At 41.5% G+C, this 21,524-nt stretch overlaps 1 protein-coding gene across 1 annotated transcript in view; it reads right to left on the bottom strand.

The window, feature by feature from the left end:
- The window catches only part of ATP13A4 (ATPase 13A4), a 123,355-nt gene that overhangs the window by 22,744 nt on the left and 79,087 nt on the right, over positions 1-21,524 (bottom strand). Inside the window, exons 16-23 of the mRNA XM_029069396.2 lie at positions 20,894-21,047; positions 20,158-20,269; positions 12,267-12,391; positions 11,217-11,380; positions 8,463-8,585; positions 6,280-6,359; positions 5,157-5,199; positions 1,604-1,713 (exon numbers count right to left, since the gene is read on the bottom strand). Coding sequence (XP_028925229.1) covers positions 1,604-1,713; positions 5,157-5,199; positions 6,280-6,359; positions 8,463-8,585; positions 11,217-11,380; positions 12,267-12,391; positions 20,158-20,269; positions 20,894-21,047 — 911 coding nt within the window. The remainder of the gene's footprint in view (positions 1-1,603; positions 1,714-5,156; positions 5,200-6,279; positions 6,360-8,462; positions 8,586-11,216; positions 11,381-12,266; positions 12,392-20,157; positions 20,270-20,893; positions 21,048-21,524) is intronic.

The raw sequence follows: 21,524 nt of genomic DNA on the forward strand, positions 1-21,524 counted from the left end.
CACATATGTCATGTTCTCTTCTTATTGCAGAAGTAATCCTGTCTTGGGTAAATTGCATAGGAAAAGATTGAAAGAAAAAAAAAAGACAGCTCATCCCTCTGCAACAAGACCACTCCCCTGTTTCCCACTTATCCTTTCCCCACAAGGATGTGAATCAGTGCACAAACCAGTCTGCCTCTGTCTCTAAATGATTGAGACAAGAGCTAGGAGGTCACACCTATAAATAATATGGTATGAGAACAGACTGCAAATGGGCTAATTTCACCAGAATTACACATCTCTTGTGTTCTCAATTGAAATGCTATGTTTTGACAACACTAGATCCAACAACTCATTGTTGAATTATAACAACTAGCCAAAGTCTGTGAATAGTCCAGTGCTCTGTGTGGGTGAGGGGAATCAATTTCCCTTTCTAAATTAGTATACAACGGCATCGCTGTCACACAGGTGTTCTAAAATGGAGCCAAGCCCTTTCTCCAGTGGTGTAATATTGCACTGGCAGAATAGGTATAGCAGTCAATCGATGGTCTTTTTCGAGTGTTTACTATGTGCGGACTATTGTGCAGAATCCGAGGAAGAGTACGATAGAGCGGAAGACAATGATACTAAATTATACATTTGCGGGACTGGTCTAAAATTACATCAGAGAATTATTAATTTACTCTCTAAAATGTATGTTTGTGTGATCTGTTATCTCGTCTGAACTCTCCTGTTTCTGGCACTGCTCCCACTCTGCTCTTTATTTAGACATTTTGGTTAAGCTAACACTGCCCCAGGCCAGCTACTTGAAAGCTCACCCTTCTCCTGAAACAAACTGTAGTATTCATCTATCCCTTCAGACAGGGAACATGGAAAGGATAGCTCACCCCTTTCTTTGTATCCAGTGACGGTAAACTAACACTGTACTTTTTAATGAAGTTCTAAAGTCGGTTGAATTTCAAATCCATAAGCCCAATTCTGCTCTTATATAACTGTTTAGGGGATTACTATAGAATTATGTAATGTCTTCTATGGGAGAAATTTGGAAGGGTCACAGAGGATCTTGCCAAAAGGCTTACCGTCTTACTCAAGTAACAGGCTAAGGAGCTTGCATTTCACAAATAACACAGTGATTATAAGGCAATGAGAGAGCTCTTTGTGGCAGAACCAGAACACATTTCAAAAATGAAGGTGGGGAGAGAGTAAGGACTCTAGCAGGCAAAATAGGAGGGATAAAGAAGAAAGATGTAGGGAAAGGGATGTGGCAGATATTATCTCCAGATCTCCAAGCATCTACGTAAAGAGATGACAGGAGAACCAGCAATTTTCAAATGGAAGGAATGATGGGATTTAAACTGGTGACAAAATAATTACCATTTTAGCTTTCTATCATTAAAAAAATCCCTGTGCCTTTTCTGCCCTTCATAACTTTTTGATATCAGTGTGTTCAAGCAGGACAGTTGGTTTGAAAAGCAGTTGTTCAGCATCGTTGCACAAATGATTTGACTACAGTTATTTAAGTAACTTCTGCTCAGTTTCTTGCTCCTTACCACACAAAACTACATGAATTCCAGTTCTGAAGAGTCAAAGAAAGTAATGGGGATCTGTGAAGGTGCTCACTTACTTGATGAGGTGTGGCACACACGATATGTTGGGGGTTTTGGAGGTGAAAGGGGAAGCCACGGACGCTTCTTGTTCTGAGAGCGAGATCCCAGCATGAGCCATTTTCAAAGCCTGAAATGCAAACACCCTGCTTAGTACTTGTGCATTCTTGGACTGTTTTTGCACTATTTCTAGTACGTATTTTGTACAGACAAACCAGACTGGTTGTTTCACCCTTTTCTGTTTTTACCTTTCATTTCATGACTATCAAGTTGTGGGTGAGGACACTTGCGTCAACCCTGGATCCATCATTGACTCCCTGGCCAGTCCTCCACAGGGCAAAGATATCCTTGGAAGGAGTTTTCCAGAATTCCCCTGACTTTCTCCTGACTTTCCTGTTACTGCGTACAGCATCGCCATCCTCCTTGGCTCACAAGTCTATAACCTTGGTGTTATCCTCGACTCATCGCTCTCATTCAACCCCAGTAAAGAATATATAACCAAATCTTGTCAGTTCACCCTTCACGATATCCCTAACATTCACCCTTTCCTCTCCATCCATACTACTACCATGTTAACCCAAGCACTTATCCTATCTGACCTTCAGTGCTGCATCAGACTCCTTTCCAACCTCCCCATCTACTGTCTCTCTCTACTTCAGTCCGCACTTCACTCTGCTGCCTGGATCATTTTTATACAAAAAAGTTTATTCATTCTTTCCCCACCCCTTAAGAACTCCAGTGGTTGCCCATCCACCTAGCGTGGCTCAGTGGAATGAGCCCGGGCTTGGGAGTCAGAGGTCACGGGTTCGAATCCTGACTGTGCCACTTGTCAGCTGTGTGACTGTGGGCAAGTCACTTAACTTCTCTGTGCCTCAGTTCCCTCATCTGTAAAATGGGGATTAAGACTGTGAGCTTCACGTGGGACAACCTGATTATCCTATATCTACTCCAGTGCTTAGAACAGTGCTCCGCACATAGTAAGCGCTTAACAAATACCAAATTTATTATTACATCAAACAAAAACTCCTTCCCATTGGCTTTAAAATACTCAACCACCTTGCCCCCTGACCCTTATCTTACCTCCCTGATTTCCCACTACAACCCAGCCCTCTCGCTTCTTCTCTCATGCCAGCCAACCTACTCCCTATACCTCCATTTTGTCTATCGCGCCACTGTCCTCTCGCCCACATCCTGACTCTGGCCTGGAACGCTCTCTCTCTTCACATTTGACACAATCACTCTCCATACCTTTAAAGTCTTATTGAAGACACATCTCCTCCAAGAGGCCTTCCCCAACCAGTCCCTCATTTCTTCTTCCCATTCTCCTTTCTGTTAGCCCTTGTTCTTGGATTTGTATCTTTTATTCACCCCTCCCTCAGCCCAACTGCACTTATCTACGTAGCCATTATTTATTCATTTATCTTAATATCTGTCTCCCCCTCTAGACCGTAAGCTCAGTGTAGGCCGGGAACATGTTTACCACTCTGTTAAATTATACTCTCCCAAGTGCTTAGTATAGTGCTCTGCTCAAGGTTGAGTGCTCAATAAATCTGATTGAGTGGTTGATTGATTGAAAGGAATATTTGAATGGAATATTTCTTTTTTTGTTTCCATTCTGGCCCAGGTGAGCTTAACTTCAAATATCAAGTAAATGTTAGTGGGATAGTTCAGTACAGAGGCTGATGTCATTAGGGCAGGGCTAATGACATTTATTCATTTAATTGTATTTATTGAACGCTTACTGTGTGCAGAGCATTGTACTCAGTGCTTGGGAGAGTACAATCAGCCCTCCTCTAAGAATCCCCATATTATCGAGTCTGCCTGATTGATACTGCTCCACAGCTCAGACTTCTTCAGCACAAAGTCTGGTTCCCTCACCATACTGCTGCCCTCAGTGGTAGAAATCCTGAGGCCCAGCTCACACCCAGCTGGATAGTTTTTAAAGAGAACAGACAGGGAAGTCTTGACACTTAGAGGTTAACCTCTGTCCTCCCCAGCTATTTTATTTGGATTCAGAAACCAGGTAGTCTAATGGCAGGTTGAGGGATAGACCACAGATACCCAATCATCCTGAACAGTAATTAATCAATCGGTCAATCGAAGGTATTTATTGAGAGCTGTCTGTGGGCACAGCTTTGCAATAAACATTTAATAATAATAATAATAATGTTGGTATTTGTTAAGCGCTTACTATGTGCCAAGCACTGTTCTAAGCGCTGGGGTAGACACAGGGGAATCAGGTTGTCCCACGTGGGGCTCACAGTCTTAATCCCCACTTTACAGATGAGGTGACTGAGGCACAGAGAAGTTAAGTGATTTGCCCAAAGTCACACAGCTGACAAGTGGCCGAGCCGGGATTCAAACCCATGAACTCTGACTCCAAAGCCCGTGCTCGTTCCACTGAGCCACGCTCAATACAATAAAGTTGAATAGGAGCGATTCTCGGTTAACTTGGAGGTCCATCTCCACAAAAGGACTCACTTTTAAGAAAACATTACCTTCCCTACTTAAGCTAATGCTTTTAGATTGCCCGTGCCTAATTGTGACCAAAAGGACTCTATTATCTACTACCTTCCCAACTGTAAAGTGCAGTTAAACTTGCAGAATTATCATATATGGGCAAATGTGTCCCACCGATCCCTTGTGGAACAGGTATTTGTAAATATTTGGGTCCTTCCTGGTGAATATGCAATTCTCCTGGGAGATTTGTGCAATATTTCTGCTAGTCTGCTGAGCAGGCCATTTCAGATCACCAATAATTGCCAAATTTCCTCTCCTAGCTAATGCCCGTTTTTCTCACTTCAAAATGAATGGGTGCTTCATTTTGCTATTTCGAGTCTTCAGGGTGATTAAACTAAGTCCACTAAATCCTAGCAGGGCTAAGTTTTCCTCAAATATGACAACCCTCTCATAATGTTACAGACTTCCTTTGGGTTTCTGGAGGATTTTATCAAACATTTTATGTGATTATACGAGGAGGCAGTCATGGATCTAAAATTAGAAGCCTTCCCTGATTGAGCCCTCTTCCCCTACTCTCTCTCCATTTTGTATCTCTTATGTGCTTGGGTCTATACCTTCTGAGCATTTGATATTCACCCCACCCTTATCCCCACAGCATTTATGTGCATATCTATGCTGTATCAATTTCTATTACTGTCTCTCCCTCTAGACTGTAAGCTCCTTGTGGGCAGGAAACATGTCCACCAACTCTGTTCCAAGCATTTAGTACAGTGCTCTGCACACAGTAAGCACTCGATAGATATTATTCATTGATTGATAACAGGGAAGTTTTTAGTATTAGACCTTTCCTTTCCCCAAGATTGCAGGATAATGAAGATTTTAATATGTATAACTGTTTAAATCGGATAGCATGGTTTTCCTGTGAAACACAAATAGTTTGTGACCATGGTCAAATCCCTTCCCCTTTTTGAACCCCGATTTCTTCACCTGAAAATAGTTACATTACATTCACAAGATAATGCATGCAAAGGGTTTTGAGTACAAGTGGTTTTGAGCAAGAACAAAATGCATCACTGGTGAAAATCATTTTACAAAATTGCAGTATCAACTTACCCCACAATCATTTGCCCCATCACCACACATACCTACGAAATAACTTAAAAGGAATAGCATTGAGAGATGGTTGGACAAAGGAGCAGTGTCAGCTACATAGCCTTCAAATGAAAAAGACCTAAAAGCTGGAAACACATTTTATAATATACCCTGACCTCCTCCATGGCTTTCCACACTATGTGATTTGTTTTAAGGGAAAAAGTCGCTTGAGAACCTTGAGCTGATAAGCGGTGTGGCTCACTAGACTAAGCAATGATCCGTGGGTTCAGATTCAGATTTTCCACTTATTTTCTATGTGACTACATGGGTCTCGGGCCACTTTGGTTTAAAGATGGGTATCTTAAAATATAGCCTGAGCAGCACAATCCAAGAGGAATTGTCCCTTTTTAATTAAAATGATGCCACATTGCAACTCAAGTGAAGCTTAAGCTAAAGGTGCAATCATTTGAGCAGAAACCCAGGATGCCAGGATAGCTTGAATGGTGTTACTGATAGAAAACGTGCATCACATCATGACTTTTTGATTTAATTTACAATTGCCCTAAAGACTCCATTGTGCATAAAGAGAGATTTGTTTGACAGCATCTCAACCATTTGAATTGTTTTTACCCACAGATACCATTTAAAGGCCAAAACTCATTTTCCTGATTTTAAAAGTGTACGGCAAATGCTGTGTTTTTGAAGGTGGGGGACAGGGCAAGTATTGACCTGGGAGGGTCAGGGGGAGTAAGGTATCTAGTAGGCAAATGTTGGATCCTGTGCTAGAAGAGCAGAAAGCATTTATTTAGACATTTTATTAAATGTTAAGTAGAAGGTCCAGCATGGTGGGTTGCTTTTGGAATATCCAGTTTGTCAATCAAGACCTTGGGGTTAATGTATTCTCTGCATATTGTCTGGTTTCTTATTGGGGAGGGCACATGTTTGACAAAATGAATATTTGACTACTTGAAGGTTCAAAGACTTGCATTCCCCTACTCGCTATTGTTCCCCTTTAATAGCACTTGCTACCTATTCAAATAGCAGATCCAGAATGAATGATTGCTCAGGAAGGTAATATCTCAGATTTAACTGACTTGCTGCATTCCCTCATCCACCTGCTAGGTTGTATTTGCAAAGAACCTACTCCAATTTCTGAAATTCTTCTACCAGGTTGGATTTCTGCCCAGGAGACATTCTGGCAAAAATAGTTCCATTCATCAGTATCTGAAAGGGAATCAAAAACAAATAAATTCCTTGTGAAAGTGATAATATTCACATTACAGATTTTAGGCATCACAAAACTAACAGGTTAATGAGCACAGATAGAAAGGGAGGGAAATTTTCCAGCTCCATTACTTTGTACGTAAGAAGAATGTGAACTCTGTGGCCTAGTGGAAAAAGCATAGACCTGGGAGTAGCAGGGTCTGGTTTCTAATGCCAGCTCCACCACTTGTCAGCTGTGTGACCTTGGGCAACTCACTTAACTTCTATGTGCCTAGCTCCCTCATCTGTAAAATAGGGATTTGATACCTGTTCCCCCTCCTACTTAGACTGTAAGCCCCTCGAGGGACCTGACTGCCTTGTATCTATCCCAGCACTCAGTACAGTGCTTGGCATATAGTAAGTGCTTTTTTTTTTAATTTTAGAGAAGTAGCCATGCGCCTAATGGATAGAGCATGGCCCTGGGAGTCAGAAGGACCTGGGTTCTAATCTCAGCTCTGCCACTTGTCTTTTGTTTGACCTTGAGCAAGTCACTTAAGTTCTCTGTGCCTCAGTTACCTCATCTGTAAAATGGGGATTAAGACTGTGGGACATGGACTGTGTCCAAACTGATTACCCTGTATCTACCCAAGGGTTTAGAATAGGGCCTGGCACATAGTAAAAGCCTAACACAAACAATAAAAAAGGACAAAAAAGAGTGGAGGTGAGAACTAGCCAACAACTAAATATTGCTTAAACATTTATTCTTTAAATTCAACCAACTTTTTGCTGTCCGTGATTTATGATATGGGTGGATAGAGAAGAGAGGCTAGATTTTCTTAATTACTGGGAAAGTAGTAAACCCCCTCAGGCCTGTAAAATATGAAGAGTGAAGTACATCACTCTTGAGAAGCATGAGACCTACTGGAAAGAGCACTGGGCTAAGAGTCAGAGGACTTAGTTCTAACCCCAGCTCTGCTACTTGCCTGTAGTGCAGCCTTGGAAAATTCACTTAATTCTCTGACTTTAGTTTCCTCATCTGTAAAATGGAATTAAATGCCTGTCCTCCTTCTTACTTAGATTTTGAGTTCATGTGGGAAAAGGACGGGGTCTGATCTTTTTATCTTGGATCTACCCAATCAATCAATCAATCATATTTATTTAGCATTTACTGTGTGCAGAGCACTGTACTAAGCACTTAGGAGACTACAACATAACAATGTAAGAGTTGGTAAACACAGTCCGTGCTCACTTTCCCTGCCCACAACTGAGCTTACAGTCTAGCTCAGTGCCTGACACATAGAAAGCACTTAATAAAAACTATTATCATTACTTCCAGATGAATTCTGCTAAGAAGGAGGACCCAAGGAGAAGACGAGTGCTTAATAAAGAATACCATTCTTTGTTAATGAAATCTAGCTCACTAATGGAACTATTAAATTGGCTTCAACAAGGAGAAAAGCAGGAAAATCTATCAATCCTTGGTATTTATTCAGTGCCTATCATTTACAGTGCACTGCAGTAAATGCTTTGGAAGGTACAAAAGTTGATAGAAAAGATCCCCGTCCATAAATAGCTTAAAGTTCAGAAGAAATGAAGAGCAAGTCACTTAACTTCTCTCTGCTTCAGTTACCTCGCTTGTAAAATGGGGATTACAACTGTGAGCCCCACATGGGACAACCTAATTGCCTTGTTCTACCCCAGGACTTAGAACAGTGCTTGGCACATAGTAAGTGCTTAACAAATGCCATCATTATTATTATTAGTAGTAAATCTACCTTATCTGACCCAAATAGGCTCTTTGAGGGATTTTTTTTTAATCTCAATTTTGGCCACTCAGGGTATTTCCATGTGGCCATAGGGAGCCTCAAACGGAGGCAGATAAAAAGAAATAAGGTAAAGGGGAAACTGAAAAAAACTGAGTTCAAAATTCTCAGACAGCTTGAGATGCTTTGCAAGTGTATTCTAGAGTCATGTGAATTATTTCAGTATATCTCATTTAAAAAGTCATGGCCACCAAAATAGCAATACATACCAGCCCTGCAAAATTTTCCCTGGGAAACACTATTTTAAAGTAGTTACTGCTGTAAACTGAAAGTAAATTATTCAGTATGCTATGAAACTTACTTTGGGCAGCAAATGGCTGAAATACTGTCCTATAGTCTGATAGGATTTTCCACTTAGGGCAAAATGGTAATTTCTTCCACCATCTTCAGTGCTGATTTCTTGTTCCACGTTAATGCAACTATCCTATAAAACAGGTCATGAATACTGCTAGACTTAAAGCATTTATAGAAGAGTGTGAGTTTTCAAAGAGAAAGAACTTGGACCAAGTAACTACATGATTATCGTAACAAATACCATAATAGTAATAATAATAATGATTAGCCACACTTCCCTAAGTAACCACCATCTCCTTGAGGTGTGACTGTTACCGTGTCCTGTTTCCCCACTGCCAGACCTCATTTAATTTGGACCAAGCAGTAACCTTGGGTAAGTCACTTAACTTCTCTGTGCCTCAGTTACCTCATCTGTAAAATGGGGATTCAAAGTGTGAGCCCCACGTAGGGCAACCTGATTACCCTGTATCTACCCCAGTGCTTAGAACAGTGCTTGGCACATAGTAAGAGCTTAACAAATACCATAATTATAATTATTATTATTATAACAAACTCCTTTTACCTACATTATCAGCAAAGGTACCCGTTTCAGGAGATTTTAGACAAACCAGATTTTAGAAGCAACACATAATCATTCTGTTGCAGGCTATTGTTTACAATAACTGTGAGCCCGTCATTGGGCAGGTCTTGTCTCTATCTGTTGCTGAACTGTCCATTCCAAGCACTTAGTAATAATAATGTTGGTATTTGTTAAGCGCTTACTATGTGCCGAGCACTGTTCTAAGCGCTGGGGTAGACACAGGGGAATCAGGTTGTCCCACGTGGGGCTCACAGTCTTAATCCCCACTTTACAGATGAGGTAACTGAGGCACCGAGAAGTGAAGTGACTTGCCCAAAGTCACACAGCTGACAAGTGGCAGAGCCGGGGTTCGAACCCATGACCTCTGATTCCAAAGCCCGTGCTCTTTTCCACTGAGCCATGCTGCTTCTGTATGCTGCTTCATTGGGCAGGGATGGTCTCTATCTGTTGCCGCATTGTACAGTCCAAGGGCTTAGTACAGTGCTCTGCACATAGTAAGTGCTCAATAAATGCTATTGAATGAATGAATGAACTTGAAAAAGGAAATTTGGGGCCCAAGAAAACATCTATCTAAGAAGCCCAGCAGGTGACACTTGTGAAATGAGAGAATTTGATTCACTGAGCCAATTCTCAGTTCCTAGATTGCTGCCTGGTAACAGCACTTACTGCTATAGGCACTAGGCCTTCCCAGACTGAGCTTCCCCTTTTCCCTCTGCTCCCTCTGCTTCCTCTCTGCTCCTCCTCCTCCCTCTGCTCCCTCCTCCTCCCCCCCTTCACCTCCCCTCAGCTAAGCCCCCTTTCCCTCTGCTCCTCCCCCTATCCCCTCCCCTCGGCACTGTGCTCATTTGTATATATTTTTATTACCTTATTTATTTTGTTAATGAGGTGTACATCCTTTTGATTCCATTTATCGTGATTATGTTGTCTTGTTTTTATCTGTCTGAGTCCCCCGAGTAGACTAAACCCATCACTGGGCAGGGATTGTCTCTATCTGTTACCGAATTGTACATTCCAAGCGCTTAGTACAGTGCTCTGCACATAGTAAGCGCTCAATAAATACTATTGAATGAATGAATGAATAGAATACTTCCGTCCTGTCCTGAGGGAGTTAACCAAGGAGTTCAAGCTCTTCCATAAATAAGGGGCTGTGCATTGGTCTTCCCACGTCTGTAGAACGACCCTGAAAGTATCTTTTGAGCCATGTTACCCCATTAGGTGATGACATACTTGGGACCATGGAACAGTGGTGATGAGAATGGAGTGGGGGACTGTTACCATGAACAGTATCTTGTACATCCTATTAAGCAGGAGTCCCTCACACTGGGGCTTATTTTTAAGCACTCCTGCCCACCTGGTTGGTGAGTATTAAGCCCTGGGGAAGAGCCTGACTTCGGTGTAGCACAGAAAGTTTAGCAGCGTGGCTCAGTGGAAAGAGCCCAGGCTTGGGAGTCAGAGGTCATGGGTTCGAATCCCGGCTCTGCCACTTCTCAGCTGTATGACTCTGGGCAAGTAACTTAATTTCTCTGTGCCTCAGTTACCTCATAATAATGTTGGTATTTGTTAAGCGCTTACTATGTGCAGAGCACTGTTCTAAGCGCTGGGGTAGATAGAGGGTAATTAGGTTGTCCCACGTGAGGCTCACAATCTTAATCCCCATTTTATAGATGAGGGAACTGAGGCACAAAGAAGTGAAGTGACTTGCCCACAGTCACACAGCTGACAAATGGCAGAGTCGGGATTCAAACACATGACCTCTCACTCTCAAGCCCGGGCTTTTTCCACTGAGCCATGCTGCTTCTCATCTCTAAAATGAGGATGAAGACTGTGAGCCCCACCTGGAACAACGTGATTACCTTGTATCTCCCCCAATACTTAGTGTTTGGCACATAGTAAGTGCTTAACAAATACCAACATTATTATTTATAGGACTTAACTTCTATTTAATCCTGCTCTGAGTACAATGCTTGGCAAACAGTGAGTGCTTAATAAATTCCACTGTTATTATTATTATCATTGTTTTTATTATTACCTGCACCTTTACTTGCCTCTGTGTACTCCTAGTTCAAGGCAGGCTCTCCCTTCCCTTCACACTTTCAAAAACTGCTTGTTCTAAAATATCTCAACATGGTGTAGATGATATTTAACCGCTGTGCCCAGTATAATAAGTCTTTTTATACATACGAGACTTCTGTGTTCAGTGGGCTTTCTTTCTTCGACTAATTTCCAGTTGATGGATGCTGATGAAGATTCTGCAATTTCATTTGCTTCAACGAGAATGACTTTCTCATTTTCAGAAATCATCCCAGATTTTCTGGCTACAGTAACAGCTGTCTGAAGGTTGTCACCTAGGAGAATCATCAGTGGGATCGTGTGTCATTTACATTTTTAGTCAAAATGAGAATGTTCGAGGCAATACATGTCTGATTGATGGTTTGCAAATGTCTATTTGGGATTGAAAATGTCCCCTTTAATAGTATGGTTGTGACAATCCTGAAATATGGTTTCAGTCTCATTTCTAAAGTCCATAATGGGCCTGCCAGTGTTTAAGATTTATTATTCAAAGAACAAGAAATAGCTGAAGATTGTTATTAATATTTACTATTCACAAGCAAGCTCTGATTTATTGTAGAGCTGGCTATCCAGCATGTGAATTACCCAAATCTTTTGTTTCTCTTCCATCACCTTCCTGCTGCCTAACTTTTGGGTAATCTGACTGCGAATTCACACCTATTTCAGCATGAATATGAGAAACGTAAAGAAGTAAAACTCAAACCAGACATTTTTATTATTTGCTGGTAATTTTGCTAGAAAGTCTGGAACGGGAAGAAGTCGAAGCGATAGAATAAAATGAGAGTTTGGGATTTTAATTATTCATGCAATCTCGGTCCTTGATTACCATAAATAATCGAGAACTGATTATAATTATTGGCTTCATTCCTGGGCATTTCGTACCTTATGGTCCTTTGCCTCAGAGAATTCATATTGATCAGTGTACCATATTATCAAAGCTAAATGCAAACTGCAAAGCAATGAACTCCAGTCCAGGGACTTCAGCCCTCAGTGACGTTTGGCTACTGAAGGAGGAAGCGTAACGGAGTTTTTTCTTCTGCTTCCTGAACTTAATGCAATGGCAATGGATCCTTAGAATAGCTCCTTAAGAAATCCTTACTCTTTTCCTTTCTCTTCCTACTCATAGTTTCTGTCCTGCAGTCAAGGGACTGTATTCTATACCTGTGATCATGACTGTCCTGATCTTGGCAGAGTTGAGCTCTTGCAGGACTGGCTTTGTCTCTTCCTTCAAGCTATTTTCCATGATGAGAAGACCCAAAAATGTCAGGTCTGACTCCACCTTCTCTCTTGGAGCAAGCAAATGAAAAAATAAAAGTAATGAAATAATACAAGGTAGGACGTTAAAGTATTTCATGTAAAAGCATTGCAGAAACATAATTTGGGAGAGAGTAGTAAGGATAATAATTGGGGTATTTGGTAAGTGCTAATTGTGTGCCAAGCACTGTACTAAACACTGGGATGGATACATGCAAACAGGTTGGACACAGTCCCTGTCCCACAAGGGGCTCACAGTCCTAATTCCCATTTTACAGATGAGATAACTGAAGCCCAGAGAAGTGAAGTGACTTGCCCAAGTCCACACTGCAGACAAGTGGCAGAGCTGGGATTAGAACCCATGACCTTCTGACTCCCAGGCCCATGCAGCAGCCTGGCTTAGTGGAAAGAGCACAGGCTTGGGAGTCAGGTGACGTGAGTTCTAATCCCGGCTCTGCCGCTTGTCTGCTGTGTGACTTTGGGCAAGCCACTAAACTTCTCTGTGCGTCAGTTACCTCATCTGTAAAATGGGGATTAACACTATGAGGGACAACCTGGTTACCTTGTATTTACCCCAGCGCTTAGAACAGTGCTTGGAACATAGTAAGCACTTAACAAATACCATCATTATTATTCCAGCACTCAGTACAGTGCCTGGCACTTAGTGAGCACTTAACAAATACCACAATCATTATTATTTTTATCCACTACACCTTGTTGCTTCCGGTGCTTTGCTCACAGTAAGCACTCAGTAAATAGACTGAATGAAATACGATTAAATGAATGGGTGGGAAAATGAAATCTTATAATGCAAACGATTTGAGACATGGAACTAAAGTGATGGCCTAAATAAACTCAAAATGTTCTTTTTTCTTTCTTCTGTAGCTACTATCATGAATATTACTAATATTAAATCTGCTCCGAAGCACATGAGAAAGTTGTAGTTCTAATTTTAAATGCCTTGAAAAGTAAACGAAATTTAGGAATACCATTTGCTTCGGAAGTAAAAAATGAAAATAATCATCTAATAATAATGGTAATTGTTAAGTGCTTAAGTATGTGTTAAACACTGCTTCAAATGCTGGGGTAGATACAAGGTAATCAGGTTGAACTCAGTCCCGTCCCACATGGGCTCACAGTCTAAGTATTGAATTCTGTGTCTTACAGTTGGACAAACTGAGGCACAGAGAAGTTATGTGATTTGCTCAAGGTCACACAGCAGGTAAATGGTAGAGCCAGGATTAGAATCCAGGTCCTCTGACTTCCAGGCCCTGTATCTTCCTTCAAGGCCACTCAGGAGATCCAAGGATAGAAAGGAGTTACCTCTTATTAACCAGAGAGATTTCCTCCTCTGTCTCACACTTAGCGTATAGCATTTTGTTATTATTCGTAGTAATAGTAATTAGTAGTAGTATTATTAATAATAATAATAGTCTGTGTTAAGTGCTTACTACATATAAACTACATAATTAGCACATTCCAATCACTGTTCTAAACATTGGGGTAGATACAAGGTGACCAGGTTGTCCGACGTGGGGCTCGCAGTTTTAATCCCCAATTTACAGATGAGGCAACTGAGGCACAGAGAAGTGAAGTGACTTGCCCAAGATCACACAGCAGACAAGTGGCGGTAGTAGAATTAGAGCCCAAGTCCTCTGACTCCCAAGCCCGGGCTCTTTCCACTAACCCATGCTGCTTTTTGTACTAGGTCTGTGTTTTCTTTGAGTAAACAAGGCAGTTACCTAGAAGTCTGCTATCCATCACATGAGGATTTTCAGGGTGGAACACAGGGCCAAACCCCAAGGATGTTCATTAGGTCTGGGTGTTGTAAAAGACGATATTTTCAGATTGATTTCATTGAGACCTAGGGACCTTGAGCAGAGATATGAGCAAAACAGCCCCTGCTACATTACACTTCCTAAAATTCAGAGAGTAGCAGGGCAGAAAGGGTCATTCACTCTTGAGCCTCTTTATGCGGCACAGTATGGGCACGGGGGTGAAGAGCACTCTTTCTCCCGGGGAGATAATAATGTTGGTATTCATTTAGTGCTTACTATGTGCAGAGCACTGTTCTAAGCGCTAGGGTAGATACAAGGTAATCAGATTGTCCCACAAGAGGCTCACAGTCTTCATCCCCATTTTACAGATGAGGGAACTGAGGCACAGAGAAGTTACGTGACTTGCCCACAGTCACACAGCTGACAATTGGCGGAGCCGGGATTTGAACCCATGATCTCTGACTCCCAAGCCCGGGCTTTTTCCACTGAATCACTCTGCTTCTCTAATAATGGTGGTATTTTTTAAGCGCTTACTATGTGCAAAGCACTGTTCTAAGCGCTGGAAGGATACAAGTTAATCAGGTTGTCCCACATGGGGCTCACAGTTTTAATCCCCATTTTACAGATGAGGTAAATGCACAGAGAAGTTAAGTGACTTGCCTAAAGTCACACAGCTGGCAAGCAGCAGAGCCAGGAGACGACCGATGCCATATTGGATGCAATAACATAAAATTTGAAGTGCCACGGTCTAGCAGATTCAGTTCAGGCCCACAAGAAGGAACTCTGAGTTCTTACCAGTGCTTAATTTGTTCTGGGAGAGATGCCAGAGTGCTAAAACTAACCAACTAGTACCTCTCCTGCTATCAAGTAAATTTGCTCTCAGACGGAGCGCTTGCAAGGATGAGGGAGATGAGGGGGAAGAATTGAAGAACGGAAGTCTGCTCCTTTCACTTACTGTGCCTCTTTGGTCCAATCTCCAGGAGATTGGCAGGGCCACCAAAGGCCAATCAAGACATCGCCCACTGAAATCAATCCCCAAAAGGCTGAGATTCCTCCTAGTTGTGGCAGGCCTCTGCCCACAGTTGCCAAAAATGAATCGTGGTGACCCCTGGCCCAAATTAGCACTGGGTCTAATCCCAGATCTCACCCTGTTGACCAAGACAACCCTGAGAAAATCCTCATACCCTCCCAATACCTTGGGAATTTATTTGAAAAACATATGGGTTAACTGCTCTATTACTCTGTAATTAAGATGAATTAATTTGGAATTTGGCCCACTCCAAAATGGAAACTTCTCTTAGAATTAATAGGTGTTTAAGAAAATGACACTACCCTCAGCCACATCTAGATTGTCAACTATTTAATTGTATTAAGCATTTACTCTGTGTCTAGCACTGTTCTAAGTGCTGTAGAAGATACAGGATGATCAGGTCAAACACAGTCCCTGTCCCACACATGGCTCACAGTCTTAGCAGGATGGAGAAACTGAATCCCCATTTTAATGGATGAGGAAACTGAGGCACAGAGAAGTTATGTGATTTGCCCAAAGCAGCAGGCACTTGGCAGAGCTGGGATTAAAACCCAGGTCCTCTGACTACCAGGCCCATGTTCTTTCCACTAAACCAAGCTGCTACTTGGAGTCAGAAGCCATTTCTTCAACTTTTATCCCATGCTCCCAAATACCCAGTACAGTTCAGGGCATGTAGGCATTCAATAAATACTAATGGTGATAATTACCAAGGTGGTTGCCTCCCTTTCTCTACTCATTTTGAGGTCCTTCTTTGTGTGTCTCTGGGACACTCCCAGGCTTTGTGGGCTATATTGGACAATAAAGTCTCTCTACCCGCTACCTCACCTTGCTCCTCTCCCACTACAACCCAGCCCAGCCACTTCACTCTTCTAATACCATCCTACTCATGGAGCCTCACTGTCATCTCTCACACTTTTGACCCCTTGATCATGCCCTCCTTCCTTCTCAGAACTTACTCTGGCTTCATATCTGACAGACCGGCATCTTTTTCATCTTTAATCAATCAACTGGTAGTATTTAATGAGTGCTTGCCGAGTGCGGAGCATTGTATTAAGCGCTTGGGAGAATATAATACAATAGAGTTGGTAGACACGTTCCCCGTCCACAGGGAACATAAGTCTGGAGGAGGTGACTTTAAGCCCTACTATGTCGTATGCCCTCCAGGAAGCCTTTCCTGAATAAATTCTCATCCCTCTACCCTGTTTTCCCTCTCTTCTGCCTCATTCATGCATTTAGTCCCACCACCTAAGCCTTTAGATACTAACTCCACTCTCACAGCACTTACGTATATGTCCTCATCAATCAATCCTATTTATCGAGCATTTACTGTGTGTCTAGCACTGTACTAAGCACTTGGGAGAGGACTCTAGAAGAGTTAGTAAACCCATTCTTTGCCCACAAGGAAGCCTACTATAATTTACTTCAATATTGGTCTCCCTCAGTAGACTGTAAATTCTTTGAGAGCAGGGATTGTGTTTGTTGTACTCTCCCAGTGCTCTGTACCGAGTAAGCTCTCGATAAATACCTTCGATTGATGGATTGGCACTCCATTGCCGGGGTGTTCTAAATCTGCTCTGGGATTATTTTGAACTGTGGGTGGCTTTCTGATACAGGTTCAAGCCAAAGACAGAGCAACTGAAATCCATATTGACCCAAGGAGCTATGAGAAGGCTTTGAACTTCTTGCTAGAAAAAAGAGCCACTTGGATCAGATGAACCAGGGAAGACTTCAAACATTGGAGGAGAGCTCAAAATCCACTTTGGGACTTGATTATCTTTCTTTGTAATTCCCTGCCACTGAGAAATTCAAAGCTTGCTCTCAGTAATTATTCTGTTTATTCTGCTGCTGCTACTCCTGTTAATTTCAAAAGAAAGAGGAGTGGTAGCCAAAAGTGTGGGAATGTGAGAGTAATGGCATGTGGGTTATACATGTTTAAGTGAATTATTCTAAAGTCGTGTCACACTGGACTAATATCTCACCTCCACTTCCATTACTGTCACTCCAGAATCCTTGCACTTGAGTCTTCAGTCCTAAGCACTTTGGAACTTACTTCTCCAGCCACCATAGCACTTATGTACATATCTTTAAATGCTCTTGTTTTCCCCACCTGTAATTTATTAAGTGTCTCTCAGGCTGGACTGTATATTCCTTGAAGGTATATTCCTTCCTGGACTGTTTATTTCTTGATTGTATCTACTAACTCTCAACTGTTTGCACAGAGGAAGTCCTCAAAAAATACTCTCAGTTGTTTGATAGGTTGGCCTCCTGAAAGTTAGGGAAGGAAAGAAAAAAAGTGAGTGGGTAGGTTGCATTGAATCTGTGAAGTGTATATGAGTATGACTATACATGGGAGTAAGGGTGATTCATTATAAAAAAGTATAGGAGGTTGTCTTTCTTTGGGGATTATGTTGGCTTTGGAAAAATCTAATAATTGATTTTTAGTGACTCATAAGGGGAAAGCAGCACTGAAAAGGCAGCTCACATGATCACAGGAATCAGGGTCATCACGGTGTCCTATATTGGAAAATATCTGCTGACTCTATTTTAAGCTTTAAAACATTATTTCAGATTGGGATTTGAACACAGCCAAGAAATTTTTTAAAAAAGGCTGAAGAGAAAAACTGGAGTAAAGGTGAAAGAACTTTTCAAAGCATCTGGAATATTACAATAGCGTATCATATTTCCTTTTATCCTTTTCCTATTAGTCATTCTTTTGTACAGCTCTTAATGCTTTTATGTCAGATCTTAATGCATTTGAAAATATCCATTAGAGATTGGAGCAATATTAAAGATGTGTTATTTTCCCTGTTTTTGCAGTTAACACCCCTAGAATTCATATGACTTTAAAAAGGGTGAAGGTGGAGTGAAATTACATATTACCTTAAATGGATTTATAATTTCAGTTCGGGCAGTACACCGGGTTACCATGAGAAACAGAATATTTAATACCCCTTTCCAGCCACAAAGCTAGAAGAATTAGCCTAGCTGGCACTACTTTTTAATTGATTTAGTAATAAATAAGTGAATGCACAAATACGATAAAGAGGAGGAGAAACCTAATAACTATTAAAATTTCCTTTCAAAACCTCTCTTGCAACTAGGGCATATCATTGGCTTTAGAACACTCTCTTCCCCTCTAGACCTAGGCTGGCCTGTTCCTAGGGATTTTTTTGGTAGCTCAAGGGACTTTAGACTGCACTTACCTGGCCTGAGCTGACTCGGGATATTTGGGATGTGTGCAGGGTCCCTGAGATATCAGTACACATCTAACTTCAATTTTAGAAGTGTAACGTAATCTCTTGTCATCCAAGCATTTCATCTTTTCCAGTAATAGTGGGAAGTAGCAAAATGCTTAAAGAATGCTGCTTCAAGGGAGTCAGAGAAAGATGGCCTATGGGGACAGCAAGGCGGGATAAGTCAGTGGAACCTCTTTCTGGTTCCCTACAGTCAGGTCTCTTTCCAGGCCCTTGGCTACTTCTCTCTGAATTTTCCCCGGGCCAGCTTTCTCACCACACCCCACATCCTTCTGACACTGATTACCCTTTACTCAGAAACTCCTTGTACATGCACAACAGTTTCAGAGAGCTGATTAATATCGTTACAGAAATACAGCAGTAGAGAGGCAGCAAGAACTAGTGGGAAGGGTATAGACTGGGAGTCAGGAGATCTGGGTTTTAATCCCAGCTCCACCGCTTGTCGCTTTTGTGACTTTGGCAAGGTCAGTTAGTATCTCTGTAGGTCAGTTTCCCTATCTGTAAAATGGGGAATAAATTCCTGTTCTTCCTCCTACTTAAACTGTGAACCCCTTAGGGGACAGGGACTGTGCTTGACCTGATTGTCTCATATCTACTTAAGCCCTGGAACAGTGCATGGCACATAGCGAGCACTTAGAAAATTCCACAATTAGTATCACTGTAATGTCACTGGCAAATAAGACTTGACCAGCTCTGTAGCAAAGATCTGTTCGTTCTGTGGACACTGTTCAGGGCTTGAATAATCACAGAGACTTGTGTGTGGTCAGATACATCAGTCCGGATTCTACAGTGTGTAAAATACTCTCTGAGAATCAATTAGGTGCATTTGGAAGCTGCATGAAGTCTTTCAGGCCATTACGTTATCATTTAGAACCCTGAGGTAATAAAAAAATGTTTCCTAGTGCTCTCTGCTTTCCACCTACTACTCCATTTGCAAGCTCCAGCAGAGCAGAGAAAAACTGTCATGGCATTTCTTCATGAATTATAGCAGGAAGGCTAGAGAATGTTTGAGAGAAAAATAGACCTTAGAGAATCCAACAAATTCAAGTCACCGCTGTTTACTTTTTTATACCTCTCTACCCAGGCATGCTCCTGCTACTTCACTTTCCTTCATTTTTTACCCTTTCTTTGAAGCCTTATTATTTTAAACTGTTTAAATGTTTGTAAATTGTGTTCACAGTAAAAGTCTTAAGTTTCTCTGAAGCTTGTCCAGAACATTGTTGCTGCTCAATAGACCTTAACAATCAACCATACATTGATATCCATGTGCAGTAGTATAATAATGGCTAAATTGAAAAGGCTTTTGAAGTTATGCAAGACTGTTAATGATTAAATTAACTAGATCTACTAGAAATCGTTTTGGAGGGGAATTGGATACTATTTTTTGCCTTTAAATACTCCAAGGCCTTTTAGCTCTAAGCAATCTCAATTTCAAATGTTCCAATTTAATAACAATCTCTCAAATTGTCTCTCATGAGCCTTCCTGGGATTGTGAAAACCCATTACCTAGATTTCCTTTGTTAAACAAGTTGGGCATATCGTGTAATTAATTTTTTTGTAATTGTATTTATGGAGTTTGTGTGTAGCTAGTGTGTTGCTTTTTTCATAAGCATACTGAAAACAATGTAATAAAGAAAGTAAGCTTGTGAGAATCTGCTAGCTAATATAAAGCTTCCTAGAACACTGGCCCCCTTAGGTCTTCTTGGAAGCATATAAAAATAGCCTGATGTGTTCACCTTGTTAGGGAGATTCCTTGGGCCTCTATCTCCATTCTCTTGTATGCCAATCCGATGACCCGAAACCCTTGCACTGTATAAATCTGCAGCTCACTTGTAAAAGTGGTTGGTACTACAGAAGGAAATAGAGAACTATTAGTGACATTCATTTTAGCCAAACTGACTGCTAAGTGCTATAGAAAACACAAATGAATATAATTTGGACTGCATTGATTCTTGACCAATAGACACATTTAAAAAGAATGCTGGAATCATTCAATTAGTAACATTTATTTACTGCATACTAAATGCAGAGTTCTGTATTGAGCCCTTGGGAGAGTTTGTAGCCTCAGTGACTTTACAGTCTTACTGGTGAGAGAGACACTAAAATAAATTATAGCTAGGAGGGAGGACTAGAATATATAAGATATGTTCATAAGAGTTACAGGAAGTTGTCAGCCCTTCGGGAATAAATATCAGGAAAAATCTGTCTCCCTCCCTAGGCTGTAAGCTTCTTGTGGGCAGGGAACGTGTTCACCAACTCTACTGTATTTTACCCTCCCAACTGCTTAATACAGGGCTTTGTACAGTAGTAAGGTCTCAATAAATACTACTGATTGAGTGAGGTCTCTTGGGTTCAGGTCAGACTAGAGGGGTTGGATGGAGAAGATTCAATCATGCAAAGTGGTAAGGTTGGTGGCTTTTTCTGATATTTTGTCAAGCAGATCAGCATTCTAATCTCACTTATTTAAATCACCTGTGTCTGGTAGGCAAAAGCTGGCCACCCTCTCGGGAGCCCCCTTCATGTATGCCAGATAATCTCCTCCCACCTCCTGCACAACAACAGACATTCTCTGCAGGGAAGAAGAGAATGGGAACTGGTGTAAAATGATCATTCCTTCCACTGGAACCTAGAGGAGAAGGAGAAAAGTTTTCAGTGTTTGGAACATGACGGGTTTGACTTTAAAAGATGTGTTTCTCACTCCCCATATAAGGAGGACACCAGTAGGAACTGCCAGAAGTTGTTCAAAGCATGAATTAGCTAATAGACAAAATAAGAAACAAAATCCTTCACCCTAACCAGGATCCTTCATTTCTCCAGTAGTACCTCAGGAGGCATCCTCACTAAAGGAAATGGAGTCCCCAGGCAGTTGGTTGAATGTCCTAAGAGGGAACCGGAGAACATCTGTGCCTTGGTGTTCCATCTGCTTTGCAATCCCGTAGAAGTTGCCTCTGCCATTCAGGAACTAAAAGCTAATTCTACTGGACACCTATTTACCAACTCACAGAATTCTCATGTCAATCGACCAAACTGGATGCTTCTGTCCTAAAGGGGGGTCCCATATCAGAGTTACAGAGAATCCTGAAATTCAAGATGAAAGAATCCT

The sequence above is a fragment of the Ornithorhynchus anatinus genome, chromosome 7 (genome assembly GCF_004115215.2).
Source record: "Ornithorhynchus anatinus isolate Pmale09 chromosome 7, mOrnAna1.pri.v4, whole genome shotgun sequence".
In the NCBI taxonomy this organism is placed as follows: Eukaryota; Metazoa; Chordata; class Mammalia; order Monotremata; family Ornithorhynchidae; genus Ornithorhynchus; species Ornithorhynchus anatinus.